General features: G+C 37.5%; 1 protein-coding gene across 7 annotated transcripts in view; it reads left to right on the top strand.

Moving 5' to 3' along the window:
• LOC101741355 (rab GTPase-activating protein 1-like) overlaps positions 1 to 15,804 on the top strand; it is a 43,629-nt gene that overhangs the window by 13,291 nt on the left and 14,534 nt on the right. For 5 of the 7 annotated variants that reach the window (XR_009974959.1, XM_004928574.5, XM_012692472.4 and 2 more), the window contains 10 exons: positions 894 to 1,023; positions 1,661 to 1,847; positions 2,698 to 2,897; positions 8,975 to 9,156; positions 10,018 to 10,143; positions 10,503 to 10,601; positions 11,337 to 11,497; positions 12,115 to 12,217; positions 12,879 to 13,041; positions 13,863 to 13,953. Coding sequence is in view for 6 of the 7 variants with exons in the window: in XM_004928574.5 (XP_004928631.2) it covers positions 894 to 1,023; positions 1,661 to 1,847; positions 2,698 to 2,897; positions 8,975 to 9,156; positions 10,018 to 10,143; positions 10,503 to 10,601; positions 11,337 to 11,497; positions 12,115 to 12,217; positions 12,879 to 13,041; positions 13,863 to 13,953 (1,442 nt within the window). In the remaining variant the exon portion in view is untranslated. The remainder of the gene's footprint in view (positions 1 to 893; positions 1,024 to 1,660; positions 1,848 to 2,697; positions 2,898 to 8,974; positions 9,157 to 10,017; positions 10,144 to 10,502; positions 10,602 to 11,336; positions 11,498 to 12,114; positions 12,218 to 12,878; positions 13,042 to 13,862; positions 13,954 to 15,804) is intronic. The other 2 variants (XM_012692470.4, XM_062672428.1) reach the window with 1 other exon arrangement.

Here is a 15,804-nt window from a genome sequence, read left to right as displayed (position 1 = left end):
TGAATGTACCATTCGGAAACCTCAGAAAATTCTGTTAAGAGATTAACTTTACAAGTAATGGGAAACCTTAATAACAAGTTAAGGAAAATCGAAGTTATGATGCGGATTGGTATAGGACAGCGTGTTCTCGTCCAAAGTCGCGCAGCGAGCTATGGAGAGGGCTATGTATTTTTCTACGAGAACGAATCAGAAATGAGGAGATCCGTAGAAGATTCAAAGTTGCTGACATAGCCCGTAGGACTAGCAAGCTGAAGTGGTAGTGGGCAGGTCACATAGCGCGAAGATCGGACGGCCGATAGGGCAGAAAGATCGTCGAGTGGAGACCACGTACTGGCAAGCGCAGTGTAGGACGGCCACCTACCAGATGGACCGACGACCTGCAGAAAATTGCTGGGTCACGTTGGATGCAGGTGGCAACGGACCGGCCGCACTGGATATCAGTTGGGGAGACCTATGTTCAGCAGTGGACAGTAGACAGGCTGAGATTATGATGATGAGCGTGACTTGCAAATAAACTTACTGTTTATTCGAAACAATATACAGCTTTCATAACTAAGATCTAAATTGAATTAACTTAGTAGTGGTGCACTGTCTTGTGATTCCGCACGGGTAGGTACCACCACCCTGCCAATTTCTGCCGTTATTTGAAGGCATCCCTCAAAGTGAGTGGCTGCATTCACGTTGTTGATGTCTATGGGCTCTGGTAACCACTTAAAACCAGGTCGATCGTGAGCATGAAACTACATAAAAAAAATAGAATACCGAAAACTTGTGTTCCAAACCTTAGAGGCTGGATTGTCCTAAGGTAATGTTAATTAATAGCCTTCTTAGTAATAGATCATCATGAAGGCATTAACTTTAGTTAGCAGTCAACATTTTGGTTTTTCTTCTAGGATTCGTGTCGTCTGGTCGGTGGCTCAAAGTTCTATGAAATGGTCGATGGCTCGCCATCTGCCGATACGTCCACACCGTCACCAACAGAGAAGCATGATCATATGAAGCCGATAGAGAGCGACGATGAAGGTATCTGGTTTTGTTTATGATTCGAATTATAATAGCTGAGGACTGCTCTGAGGATTTCTTCTCCATCGCACCACCCGTCACCGGAGTAGAGTTCATCCATACTACCAAGAGCCACTGCGTTTATCCACGGTGCGTTTTCAAAGATCTTTTTTGCTACGTATCATCCGGCTTTGGAATGAACTCCCCTCTACGGTGTTTCTCGAGTGCTATGACATGTGCTTCTTTAAACGAAGCATGTGGAAAGTATTCAACGCTAGGCAGGGGTTTGGCTCTGCCCATGGCATTGCTGACTTCCATGAGCGCCGGTAACCACTCACCATCAGGTGGGTCGTATGCTCGTCTGTCTACATGGGCAATGAAAAAAAAAGCTTTAGTTTAGACTGTGTTTAAAAGCATGAAACTTAAGAAATTTAGTCTCAGCAAATACATACACTAATCTGCCTAAAATAAACCCTAATAACATAAAATTAAAAACAGAAAAACGTTGCCGCGACCCCGAGGAAGTCTTTGAATTATAACAATCTAAAATTGTGCATTAAACTGTTCTTCTAAATTATTAAGGAAACAACAAAAGTATCATCTTAGATCAAGTACCTTGTTTATCTGTCAAGAATTGTTATCCTTCATTTTGTTTTAGTTTCGGATGTGGATCAAGAATGCACAGTGTTCAGCGGCGTCAGTTACCTGGGAGCCCAGAACATTTCGGATCCGAAGTGCGAAAGCGACATCCAGCGGATTATGAAGGAACTAAGTTCGATGCCTGAGAGCAGGGACGGGATCGCAGTGTCGATATCGATACCTGTGTGTTCGCAGGGATTGGTTGTGTAAGTTATTTTATCGATCTATTTTCTATAGATAATGATACGAGGAGGGCGTATTCGATTTATCGATTTATCGGCGATTCCGATTTTACCCGCCACTAAACTATAATATAGAAGAAAAGTCAACAATCTATAAAAAATATTCACGCAAGTATAAATCTGTACGGGTAAATTTAAAAAAATTGTTTTATCTATACTATCTCAACACATATTTTATAAAGAGGAAAGATTTGTTTGTTTGTGTTGAATAGGCTCCGAAACTAGAACCGATTTGAAAAATTCTTTCACTGTTTGGAAGCTACACTATTTCCGAGGCATAATTTTTTTTTTTTTAATTTACTGATCCTTTCTACATCTCCAATAATGTAACCCAAGGTGTAAAAAAATTACCTAAAATATTCTTTACATCGCGTGCCCTGCGAAAACTATCGATGGGAGAATAAAATAATGTACTACGACTTTGTAGAAACCATTATTATTTACAAAAAGTGTCTCGACAGCATATATCTAACTATTATAGTTATGCCGCAATAAGGGTCCTTTTATTTTTAAAAATAAAACCACGTCGTTGAAATTTTTGTTAAAGATCCGAGCGGAGCCGGAGCGGGCCCCTAATTTTGTATAAAACTTTCTACTCAACAATTACACTATTTAAAAAGCCTGCGTTTTATTAAAGCAGCATTGATGTTAAAAGGCTTGCTGCTAACGTTATTTCAGTGCAGTAACTTACAGTTATCTTTTAATATTTTGAGACACATTCCTTTTTCGAAAAAGAAAAATCAATTGCTAATTTTGATCCCTAAGTGCAGCATTGACCGCCGGCACGTTTTCGTAATCGATTCATGTCTCTCAGGCTGTACCAGGCGGATTCTAATAGCGTGATGGCGCGCTACGCCGTCAATCGCATTTCGTTCTACGCTCGCGGCGCGGTCGGTTCGCCGGTCGCTTCGTGCTTCGCGTTCACCTGGTCCCACGGCGAGACCAAGGAATCCGCAGTGTACAGGTGCCACGTGTTCCGCTGTCACATCGCTGAAGCTGTCACACAAGTGTCAAGTGAGTTTTTTTTTAATTTTTGCACCCGAAGAATTCTTCATCGTGCCGCTCACTTTTCAGAATCGAGCTTAGTTAACTTCATCATCAGTCCTTAGTATTAGTGTGTATTAATGTCGTTTTCTATAGATATTTTTTGTTGTCTACTTGTGGTAGGGCTTATTGTGAGCCAGCATGGGCAGATATTATAACCTTGACTGTTTTTTTCGCAAAGCAGTGATCCATTCCAGTTTGTTGAACTGCACCTAAAAGATACGATAACTTCATCGACCAAAAGCATGCTTATCCATTTAGAGAATTTATTTAAACTGATTACGGCCCACCTGTTTCAACCGATTACCAAAATACACCATAACGTGACTGTACCAACCTTGATGACTAATGTTGTTATGGCAATAAAACTATACACTTTTATCAAAAGACTTTGAACACTAAAACACAATCCGGAGTTTTGCTAAGAGTTTTTTTAAAGGGGTCGATAGTGTTACCGAAAAGGCTATTGTTTTAAAATTATTATTTTTTAATTAAACACCTGTATGCTTAGATTAAATTGTAACCAAAAAAATAAAACAAGGCATGCGTTATTTTAAGCACACAAAATATATATAAAAGCAAGTTTAATAAGACAATTTGTCTACCTAACCATCGTAAATAGATACTTTTGTAATTCAATGTAGGTAACTGCTTCTAATGACAGTACAAACTAAGCCATCTACGCTATTTCAAGGACAAAGGCAAAATAAAATCCGATTTTGAAGATTAGGCACTCTGTGTGTACAAATTCTCACGTGCTTCGAAAGTAAACAATAATAACATTGTCGAACACGTGACGTAATGTTGTGGGATTGATACGTACACGTCAAACAAATGAGTATACGAACTATCAAGAGAGATTGTAGCCGCATTGATTCGTTGTGAATTGTGTGTGCCTGTGCAGTGATCTGTTAACGTGAATGTTCCTGACCGCGTATTGAGAATTGATTGGATTTTTTTGTAGTTTTATTTTGTTTGAATTTGGTACGTACATTTGAAATGTAGGTTTCGGTATTTATTAGCGACTAGCTGTACCCGTCCGCTTCGCTGGCCATTTAAAATAAACATTATTATTTCTCGCCCCCACAAAGATTCCCATCATTAACGCCCCCGCAACTGGTGTAGGAAGTCCAACACTCGTATAAATATTAGCCTATCCATTAAGCACATGTATTTTCTACATCGATACCAAGTTTCAAGTCAATCGGATGCATGTTTCAGTAGTTATAACAGAACATCCGGAAAAACCACTGTAGATTTATATATTAGTATAGATTACTCTGAGTCGTCTGTGTCTGTGATCTGTCTCACGGCCCAGCTAGTGTTAAGTGGTTACTGGAGCGTCTATGCATAGCTATATGGTATCGCCGTCCGCGCTCGTACATGAGGTCGAAATTTTAATTGTTACATACAAGAAAAATTAAGTAATACTCCTCAAAATGAAATGCGTATTAGTATCTCTTACGTGCTGCAAGTAATTGCGCAAATTGATTGGATTTATAAATAATAAATAGCAGCGAACAAATCATGCACGCTCTTCCGGCCCCAAATTAGGGTTCCCTGTGTTATGGGTACCAGATACTGACGTACATACTTACGCTTAAATATATACATATATAGATAATAAACGCAAAGGCAAAGAGTAAACATATGGGAATCGAACCCACGACCCTTGGCGCAACATTCAGGGCTGTTAACTACGGCATCACCACCTCAGTCAGTCAGGAAATGTTCACGATTGACTTCCGCGGTGAAGGAATAACATTGTGTAATAAAAATCAAACCCGCAAAATTATAATTTACGTAATTACTGGTGATAGGACCTCTAGTGAGTCCGCACGGGTATGTACCACCACCCCGCCTATTTCTGACGTGAAGCAGTAATGCGTTTCGGTTTCAAGGGTGGGGGCATACTTGAGACCTTAGAACTTATATCTCAAGGTGGATGGCGCATTTACGTTGTAGATGTCTATGGGCTCCAGTAACCACTTCACACCAGGGGCTGTGAGCTCGTCCACCAATCTAAGCAATAAAAAAAGGTTAAAATTTTTACAGTTTATTTGGCTTAATTGCAATTAAAACCTAGTTAATTCCATAAATTTATTTGCAATTGATTGTTTTAGCGATAAGACCGCCCATCGTATATTGATCTCTATTTATATGAAGCTTGTTGTTATGATAAGGTATATTAGAAAAAGTACTCGTAACTCAAAAATATAAGAGTTATTAAAATAATAATATAAATGGATTTCAATATAAACGGTGTACACTTTTATTATCAGTTGACTCAATGTTCTGCATTTCACAGTTGATACAAACACTGACACAGTTTTTTTATATATTTATATTTAAACTGATAATTAGTGTGTATTTAATTACAACGTTCATATTCTGAATAGTAATATAATAATAATGCATGATGTAAAATGAATAAACGATGATGATGGTACGGCATGATTTATCTTAATGAGTTGTTAGTCGTGTAAAAATTGTAATAGCGATAGAAAATAATTCCATTAATGTATTATTTACATATCATTAATATATTATGTACCATCATCATCGTTTAGTAGATTCTATTCATTTTACATCAAGCATTATTATTATTATTGTAAGCATTATTAATTTGTATAAAGAATACTGTCAAATGACATTAAGTTTTGATGGCAGGCCATAATGAAAGTATATTATGTACTACAATCATGCTACTGGTCTCAACGACTTTTGTGGACATTTAGTTTGCAGTAAAACATTTTAGTTTTGAATGTATGTATTAGTTACCGCCACACTGCTGGGTCGTACGTTGATTTTCCATTTCGGGAAAACGTGTGAAGAACAGGTTTGTTTGCTCTGTATTTGGGTGTTTAAAATCTACATAATATACATCTAAACATATAAATAAAATTGGAGTGTCTGTTTGTAATATAGAAATAACCGTTTTTTACTACATGCATATAAATATAATACGGTACATATACCAAAATTACATTTTTTACAATTTTTGTTTGTCTGTCTGTTTGTTCCGGCTAATCTCTGGAACGGCTAGACCGATTTTGACGAGACTTTCACTGATAGGTAGCTGATGATATAAGGAGTAGCTTAGGCTACTTTTTTTAGACTAGCTTCGCCCCGCGGCGTCACCCGCTGTACGACAATAACCGCGGAAAACATCGCGGGACTCAGCTATCAATAATAAAATTTAATGTTTCCGAAGTGAAGCGAGGGCGGGTCGCTAGTTAGGAATATATCTATATAATTATACATATAAGTTGGTCTATTAATCTCTTGTTCATATGTGATATGTCCCGGGTAATTCATTGTTATAGTTTTAATATTTTCATTAGTACTATAAATAAATTGTATTCATTTAGAATAGAGATCTGCCCGTCATTGCTCGTGTTCTTATCAAGATGATTCGTTCATTCTGTATAATTTTTTTGGTACATTAGTTTAGCAGATGTAATCGACTGTGCTTGTTTCACTTCAAATCAATAGAAGGTTAAATAATTTATTATTTATTTTAATTTATGAATAAGTTAATGAACTATGGTGATTGTTTTTTAATGATTAAAGTTTGTTTACGTTGTAGCCGGGATTGCGTGCAAAGTGTTTAGTATTATGGAATGTTTGATATTGATTTTTTTGAAATTTGTTTTCTCCTGGTAGTTAAACTTATTGTATATAGTTCCTATTTGTACAGTCGAGTTCTGTGGCACGGAGCAGTAATGCATTCCTATTTAAAGGGGATATTAGTATTTAAATTGTACGATATTTGTTGGGTAAATATGAACCTTTATATAATTTAATTGTGAGTTCAAGCTCTAGTTTTTTTTTTAATTGCTTAGTTTTGTGGACGAGCTCACGGCCCACCTAAGTGGTTACCGGAGCCCATAGACATCCACAACGTAAATTATGATGTGTATTGGTTCCAAATAATCATTTAAAATCAGATCGCGGACGTGAGCTCGAGTTGCCATTTGATTGGCAACAAAAATAATTCATGGCTCTCGTTTATTCGCCGACGCCGCGATAAAGCTGTTTGTTTGCCTTTTTTTTGTATAGTATATTATTGAATCTATATAATACGTGTACTATATAATATATAACTACTAAGTATTAACTTTGTAACATTTTATGAAAATCGCACGGATAACGGGGTATGAAATTTCTCAAGATTATAGAAAACATATAGAAGGAGTGCAGAATAGATTAATATTGTTGTGTTTAATATTATTTGTCTATAGTGTAGCTGTAGCGAAATCTGTGATTATAGAAGTAAAGTCTTTGACAATAGAACCATAATAATGTTTAAACTTATATGTACCTAATTTAAATAGAAAATTATGGTCGGATTCCGACTACTGGGCGACCACTAGTACATATAGTTAATCGAATTATTCGAATATTTACCAGTAAATTTGTTGTAGAAAAGCACGAAAACATTTAATTAACGTTATAAAATTACTTTTCTTGTAGTCGTCGTGGCCTAAAGGATAAGACGTCCGGTGCATTCGTGTTGAGCGATGCACCGGTGTTCGAATCCCGCAGGCGAGTACCAATTTTTCTAATGAAATACCTACTTAACAAATGTTCACGATTGACTTCCACGGTGAAGGAATAACATCGTGTAATAAAAATGAAACCCGCAAAATTATGATTTGCGTAATTACCGGTGGTAGGACCTCTTGTGAGTCCGCGCGGGTAGGTACCACCGCCCTGCTTATTTCTGCCGTGAAGCAGTAGTGCGTTTCGGTTTGAAGGATGGGGCAGCCGTTGTAACTATACTTGAGACCTTAGAACTGATATCTCAAGGTGGGTGGCGCATTTACGTTGTAGATGTCTATGAGCTCCAGTAACCACTTAGCACCAGGTGGGCTGTGAGCTCGTCCACCCATCTAAGCAATATAAAAATAAAATAAACTTTTACCGTTCGAATCTCGAAATTATTACTTTCATTTTATATCTCCGACGCCTCTATGACTACAATTTTCTAGGTCACGAACAAGTAAATATGTACGTACACACGGAACAATACATTAAATTAGGTCGTTCTGATCATAAATTTCATTTTAATGAATACAAATCTGAATGTAGTTATGTAAGAAGAATTCGCTCTACAAAACATGCTATAATTTTTTTTAATAAACTTATTCAGCACGATCAGTCATATTTTTAACCGGTTCGAATTAAAATAAGCTAATAAGTATGAATTATTTGGAGCCTCTGGGTCTGCGGAGGGACTTCGGTTCCCTCTGTATTCTGTACCGCATGTTCCATGGGGAGTGCTCTGAGGAATTGTTCGAGATGATACCAACGTCTCGTTTTTACCATCGCACCGCCCGCCGCCGGAGTAGAGTTCATCCATACTACCTGGAGCCACTGCGGTCATCCACAGTACGTTTCCAGAGATCTTTTTTGCCACGCACTATCCGGCTATGGAATGAGCTCCCCTCCACGGTGTTTCCCGAGCGCTATGACATGTCCTTCTTCAAACGAGGCTCGTGGAGAGTATTAAGCGGTAGGCAGCGGCTTGGCTCTGCCCCTGGCATTGCTGAAGTCCATGGGCGACGGTAACCACTCACCATCAGGTGGGCCGTATGCTCGTCTGCATACAAAGGCAATAAAAAAAAAAGAACTAATACGTTTAATTTTCTCTATAAAAATAAATCTTACACTTCTTAATCTTCGAACTGTTCTGGCGGTCTAATCTACTGCCATAACAATTGAATATGCAATTTCGAAAAGGGCACATGTCGCATATTTTGTCAAATACGTTTTTACATATACATGTAGTTTTGAGGCTTACCTACACCCATTTTATAATAATTCCAGTAATTTTCAATTGCTAATTGACACTAAAATATATCCCAAAAGTTAATATTTTAAATTTTACACTGATTTAGAAAATAATCAGTTTTTTTTCATTTCCTGAACATTTTATATTTTCAGAGTTGTGCCCTTTTCGAAATTGCATATTCAATTAGATTTTAGAATTTTTAAAATAAAATAAAGATTTGCTTGAATTACTTTTTTGTATTTTGATTCAGGTTGCTTCGCCAAGGCTTTCGAGCGCGTTCCTAGATCTATGACGTCATCAATAGCTGGTGAGCTGAGCGCGGCGCCCTCTATGACCGGTTCGCTTATTGAAGGTCTCGGACCCGCCGCTCCACCGATGCAGCTCATGCACGTATTGGAATGCACCGTTGATATCAAGGAAGCGGATGCTAAGGTAAAACATATTTAGGACATTTTTTTTTATTGCTTAGATGGGTGGACGAGCTCACAGCCCAACTGGTGTTAAGTGGTTACTGGAGTCCATAGCCATCTACAATGTAAATGCGCCACTCACCTTGAGATATAAGTTCTAAGATCTCAGTACAGTTACAACGGCTGCCCTACCCTTCAGACCGAAACGCATTACTGCTTCACGGCAGAAATAGGCGGGGCGGAGGTATCTACCCGCGCGGACTCACAAGAGGTCCTACCACCAGTAAAAAAACATTTAGGACATTTGCTATATTTGTTTTCACTACCAAAACATTAATGAACCTACCGTAATATTTCCCAGAACATTCTGACAGCGGGCTCCTGTTAATTAAGAACGTAGCTAGTATCGTTTTTATTATAATCATAATACTTGATATATACATATATAGTATCAAGTATTTACATATTACGTATACATATATCTGTAGGCAGCGGCTTGGCTCTGTCCCTGGCATTGCTGATGTCCATGAGCGTCGGTAAACACTTACCATCAGGTGGGCCGCATGCTCGTCTGCCTGCTCGAGCAATAAAAAATAAATAAATAATAGTGTATCTAAGATACAAGTAGCTATAAGCGTTTAAAGTTTGAGCTTAAAGCCACCTTTCGTCAAATTGGTATAGTATTTTCATGATGCACGTGAAGAATTACGTCACTGTTCAAGTTTGCGTGACATAAAAATAACGCTTATTTTAAAATAGATTTTCATCAGTCCCAGTACCCAATTCAATAATGAAAACGATATTATATCATTTCTGTTCAATATGTATTGTATTCAGTATTTGATCACAACTTAAATACTGAATTTATTCGATATTTTCACAGGGAACTTTTAGCCATGTTCCGAAGGAGCGTCTCGGTTTCAAGCTGCGTGGTGGCATCGACAAGCAAGTGACCATCAATGTCCAACAGGTCACTAATAATGTTCAGACTGAAGTAGACGAGGCACAGGTAATAACGATATAGTAGATCTTCTTCTTATCCTTTCTTTCCTATTATCCTCTGCTGGGGTATAGGGTTTGAATAAAATCCTTCCATTTACATCAGTCTTGGGTAGTCTGTTTTCACTGTCTTAATTTTAACTGGTATAGTAGATAAATATTTTAATTTTGAGGGATATAAATTTTGTAAGATTTATATTTACTGTCCGTTGAAGCTTTTATTTTTTATATGACATTTTTATAAAAAATCGATATGTAATGCAGATATTGTGTTGCGGAACTCAATCCATACGATTAGATAGTGGAAATCATATCTGAGGATTGAATTACATTTGGCAGAGAGAAGTATTTACCTGGGTTTGTTTTCAGAGTGGCTACACCGGCGGCTTGTACATCGAAAGATGCTTTGGGATACTCCTGGCTCCGGGGCGCAGCGTTAAACATTCAGACATGAGACTGCTAGAAATGGTTAGTGTTCAGTTCCAAAATAAAAATAATAATTTTGTTTAAAGAGATTTTATGACCTGGTAACTAAGACCTTTAGGTCATGTCTTATTTTAATTTATATTCTCATTTTTATGAAAGATGATAATATGGAGTGAATGTAATGAAATGAAATGAGATGATATGGGATGAAATATAATCTCATTAGAATGGTGGTCATCTACTCAGATTTTTTAATGGACTTTTTGGATGTTCCCGAGAAGTTTCGTCCAGCAGCTTTTCCTACATTTGTGCACTTTCACAGATATTAAACAGTTAATAAACCACCGTTATTACACATTTAAACTTGAAGAAACACTAAATAGACAAAATAAAACAAATCACACAACTTCACTCCTCGCGTTCCCGCCAAAAAGTCTAAAAATAATAATAAGATTAATTGAAAAGCAGAAGCATACCCGTCGTTGTATAAACGTTCATAGCCGTACTCGCCCGCTTCGCTGGGCATTTAAAATAACACGATTATTTATTGTCATTATTATTAGGGAGTCCAACACTCATATAAATATTGAGCTATCAATTAAGTACATGTATTTTCTACATGGATACCAAGTTTCAAGTCAGTCGGATGAATGGTTCAGTAGTTATAACGGAACATCCGTAAAAACCAGTGTAGATTTATATACTAGTATATAGAAGTATAGATATTGTAATAACATTGGAACTTTTGATGTGTGACTTTGTGTTTTTATAATTCAGGTGAGCGGTTCATCGGGAGGTTCGGGTTGTTCGGTGTGCGCGCTGTGGAACGCGGGGGAGTCCGCACTCGCGGCCTTCAACGTCGCCAGCGGGGACGGGGCTCCGGCGTACATGTCTCTGGCGCTCGACCTCGTCATACGGGGCATCCCTGACCCCCTCAGGTGGGTCTGTCGAACGGACACCTCATACAATGCCGGGATACAGTGCGGAGGCACTACTTGTCCCACTTGGGCAAGTAGGAGCTCAGCTAGAACTGATCGTTCGGTGTTGTAGCTTAATAAGATCATTGGCATGTCTTAGTGCTATCTTGAACTATGTTTATTTATTGATTGATTTAGTTGCACCAACAAAGTGATCATCAATACAAAACATTGACAGATTGTCAATAAGTACATAATGACTTATAGACAGATGAATTATAGATGCATTCGACAGTGCAGTAGTTGAAAAGTAAAAATAGAATGAGTACGTAGCTTTAAGAAATATGAAATCCAAAATAATACATTGCACTAAGTAACAAAATTTTTAATAGCTACACTTAAAACTTGATAACATTTGATCAATTAAGCATTAATGGATATTATATAAAGCAATGAGCACAAGTAACTCGCGACAAAACTCTCCGATACAAAATTGTTTAACAATGACCCTTGTATCGGTTATTTTTAAGGTTTAAAATACTCAAGACTTACAGTCTTATTTTGTAGAATTGTAATTTTATATCATTGAAGTTGTAATTTTTGTATTATAATGTTCTTTCTTGTTTGTATTTGTGCAGGTTGATCATAGAAACTCCGGTGAAAGTGTTTCCGCCAACAGAAAGGTTTTGGTATTATTCGAAAAGACCTCTCGTTCAACAGTTTTACATTAATCTTAAAGAGGTAAGTGCATTCATTGTTCTTCGAATTACCCTCTTAATATTATAAAATGATAATGTGAACAAAGTTAAACTTTCATGTGAATCTAAAAATAATATCGAACACGTTTCACTACAAACATATGACAGAGCTACTCTTGTTCTGAATCGATTTAAAATCGATAAAAATATTACGCTCGCTTTATTTATTTATTTTATTTCTATGAAAAATTACTGTTGGCCCGGAGGCCTTCCAAGTTTCACCAGGACAGGTGGGCGAGCAAAAGGCTCAGTCAGGAGGGATGGAATTTGCTAACAGCTGCCAGAGCTCCAGCTTTTTTTTTCCTACGTATGCTGATAGCCTTGACAGGCTATTTCTCTTCTTGGCTTCTCCTTGACGTGTAGGTGAGCTCACGGGGTTCGAACCGGGAGTGTTGCTAGCACTGGCCCTAGCAAGAGCAGTGCTTCGCAGAATCTACCACCGGATCGAAAACGCGACCCACTGAGAAGATCCGGCGAGAAACTCAGTGGGCTGTGTCTGTGGGTTAATTCTCTTGCCGAGCCCTTCGTCGCAAGCGACGGGTTCGACGAGGACGGTGACCGGTGTTTGTGGTACTTAAAAGCACTGTTAATGGATCGGGAGGATCCGTAATGACGTGTTTTGGTAAAACAAATTACCTTTTCAGTCCGTGGATCCTCTGGGTCAGCTCCAGTACGAGGTGGCGAGCGTGGAGACCGAGGGGGAGCTGGACAAGTCCCGTTTGAACTTGCCGCTGTCGCTGTCCAGCCTGCTGCCGTCGCCGCTGTCCAGCGTGCCCGCCCCGCCCTCGCCCTCCGAACCGGACTCTGGTATATATGTATACATATACTAGCTTTTGCCCGCGACTTCGTCCGCGTTGAATAGTTCACAAATAATGCTTTATTTTAGAACAAATTTGGTTAGCATATAAAACGTAATAGTGAGCCAACCTTAATATATAGACATATTGCTGTCGCGGACTTTTTTTTAGATCTTTTAAAGGGGAACAATTCTCTCATACATTACTTTAGCGAAACTTTAACCGTTTCCGCAGCGCACGCAGTGGAAGCCCTCAAAAGGGAAAAAACCCCTATTTTGAAACATTCTTTATTGGTGCTCCGCCTGCATTGGTCTTAGCGTGATGTTATATAAATTGGCTGTCTAACACTGAAATAATTTTTCAAATCGTACCAGTAGTTCCTGAGATTACCGCGTTCAAACAAACAAATTCTTCAGCTTTATAATATTAGTATAGATTTAAACTATAATATTTGGTAGGCAGCGGCTTGGCTCTGCCCCTGGCATTACTGAAGTCCATGGGCGACGATAACCGCTCACCATCAGGTGGGCCGTATGCTCGTCTGCCTACAAGTGCAATAAAAAAAATAAAAAATTACATTCAATTGATCACCTTAGATTTTTTGTAGACATTGTAAATGTTAACTGAGGTGATTTTTTTTTTCTTATGGGAGTATACGGGGTAAGGGTTTCTATAAACTACGTTCGTTAATGAGTTATTTTTATATATCAATTATGATATACATTGTTATTATTTTTCCTGTCATGCGGCTCTTATTATATATTTATAAAATTAAGTATGTTTTGACATAATATGACTAGTGTTAAATTCGTATTGATACTTTCTTTTTAGATGGCGATGAGCCGCTTCTGAGTGGAACTGGAGAAGTTTCTAAAGATTGCGGCGAAGATGTGCTCGTAAACTGGGCCCAGGTGCTAAGAAGGTATATCCTTTTTTCATTAATATGGTGCCTATTGAAGTCGTCGTGACCTAACGGATAAGACATCCGGTGTATTCGTGTTGAGCGATGCACCGGTGTTCGAATCTCAGACGGGTACCAATTTTTCTAACGAAATACGCACTCAACAAATGTTCACGATTGACTTCCACGGTGAAGGAATAACATCGTGTAATAAAAATCAAACCCGCCAAATTATAATTTGCGTAATTACTGGTACCACCGCACTGCCTATTTCGGCTGTCCAATTTCAAAACCTAGTATCTGACAAATTTAAAAAAAAGTGTGTTTTTGCATTTTTCGACCTTGTAGACCATTCTCCACATATTAGGATAGCAAAAACCCCCAAAAATTTGTAAAAAACGAAGTTACACAAAGTCGGAAACCTAGTATCTACAGTAAAGGTTTTCAAAATGCAAAAATTACAAGATTAGAACATAGTATATAACATCAACCATTTTAAAAACCTAATAAGTGGTTGTAGTTACTTGGATTTAAAATGGTTCATGCAGATACTAAGTCAATGAAATTGTTGAAATAAACGTCAAAACTCCCGCGAACTTTAGTAAGTGAGAAAATCGTTGCACGACGTTCGTGTTTTTGTCTATAAAATGAGTAAAAATCAGTTTTATAGGTCGAAATTGATCTTGAATGCTTTAAAAGAACAACATGGTGAAATGTAAGTACGCTTCAGTGTGTTTTATTATTGTCAAGGTTTTTTGTTTTCCAAAATTGCAACCTACTACGACACATAAAGTAAATGAAGGTGCAAATATTCCAGAGGATGTTAAAACTGTATTAGGGGATCACAAAGCTAAAGCAAGTAAAGCAATACAAAAGTATCAAGAAGATGCCTCCTTAGAAAATACTTCCTCTGTGAGATACTATTCGATGGATTTACAAAAAGTTATGTTGTTACCCGACATGCCTAAAGTCAAAGAATCGTTTTTCTTGAGTAGAATGATAACTTTCAACTTGACATTTGCACCAATCAGAAAGAAAACTAATGTTAATAATATTTGTATTCTATGGCATGAAGCCTATTCTGGACGAGATGCTCATGACATTGTTAATGCAATTGCAGCAATGATCGAAAAAGAAAGAGATTTGAATCATTTGATATTGTGATGTGATAATTGCACAGCTCAAAATAAAAATTGGATCCTCTTTACATCACTTGTTACTATAATAATAATCTCTGAGTTTTTCAATTTAGAAAGTTTGACTTTGTAATACCTACCTAACTAAAGATCACACACGTATGTTAGCTGATGGAGTTCATGGCAATATGGAGAGGCAGATTAAAAACAAAAGATGCTGTGTACGATTTTGAAGATTATAAGAATGTAATTTTGGGTTGCAGATCGCATATTGAAGTTATCGAATTCCAAAAATCGTATGAGTGGGTAAAAAAGAAACGCATACCGCGACGCAATGATGACCTTGTTCCCATTAATAATTTGTTGCTTAGTTCTTTGGTTGAAGTAATATTTGTAAATGGGTGCCGTAATATGTTTTATAGGAATGATTTTGAATCTCCGTATTCCGAGTTGGATTTTCTTATTAAAAAACACGATCCCTTGATCATGCCAACCTTAAAAAATATTCCAAGAGGCATTAATGAAAGTAAAAAGGAAGGCATAGTAACAACTTTATTTAGCTTATGCCAATGAACAGAAGTTTTGGAGAAGAAGTTTTGGCAAAGTGTACCGATTAAAAATAATCCAGTTAATTTAGTTTCTAGTGGACAATTATTAATAACCGAATAATTTATTTTTATTTGACTGTTTTCAAATATTTTGAGTGATTATTTTTTGATTTTTTACTGTGAAGAAA

Source organism: Bombyx mori, chromosome 15 (assembly GCF_030269925.1).
Source record: "Bombyx mori chromosome 15, ASM3026992v2".
Lineage (NCBI taxonomy): Eukaryota > Metazoa > Arthropoda > Insecta > Lepidoptera > Bombycidae > Bombyx > Bombyx mori.
This window is presented reverse-complemented; position numbering and strand designations above follow the sequence as displayed.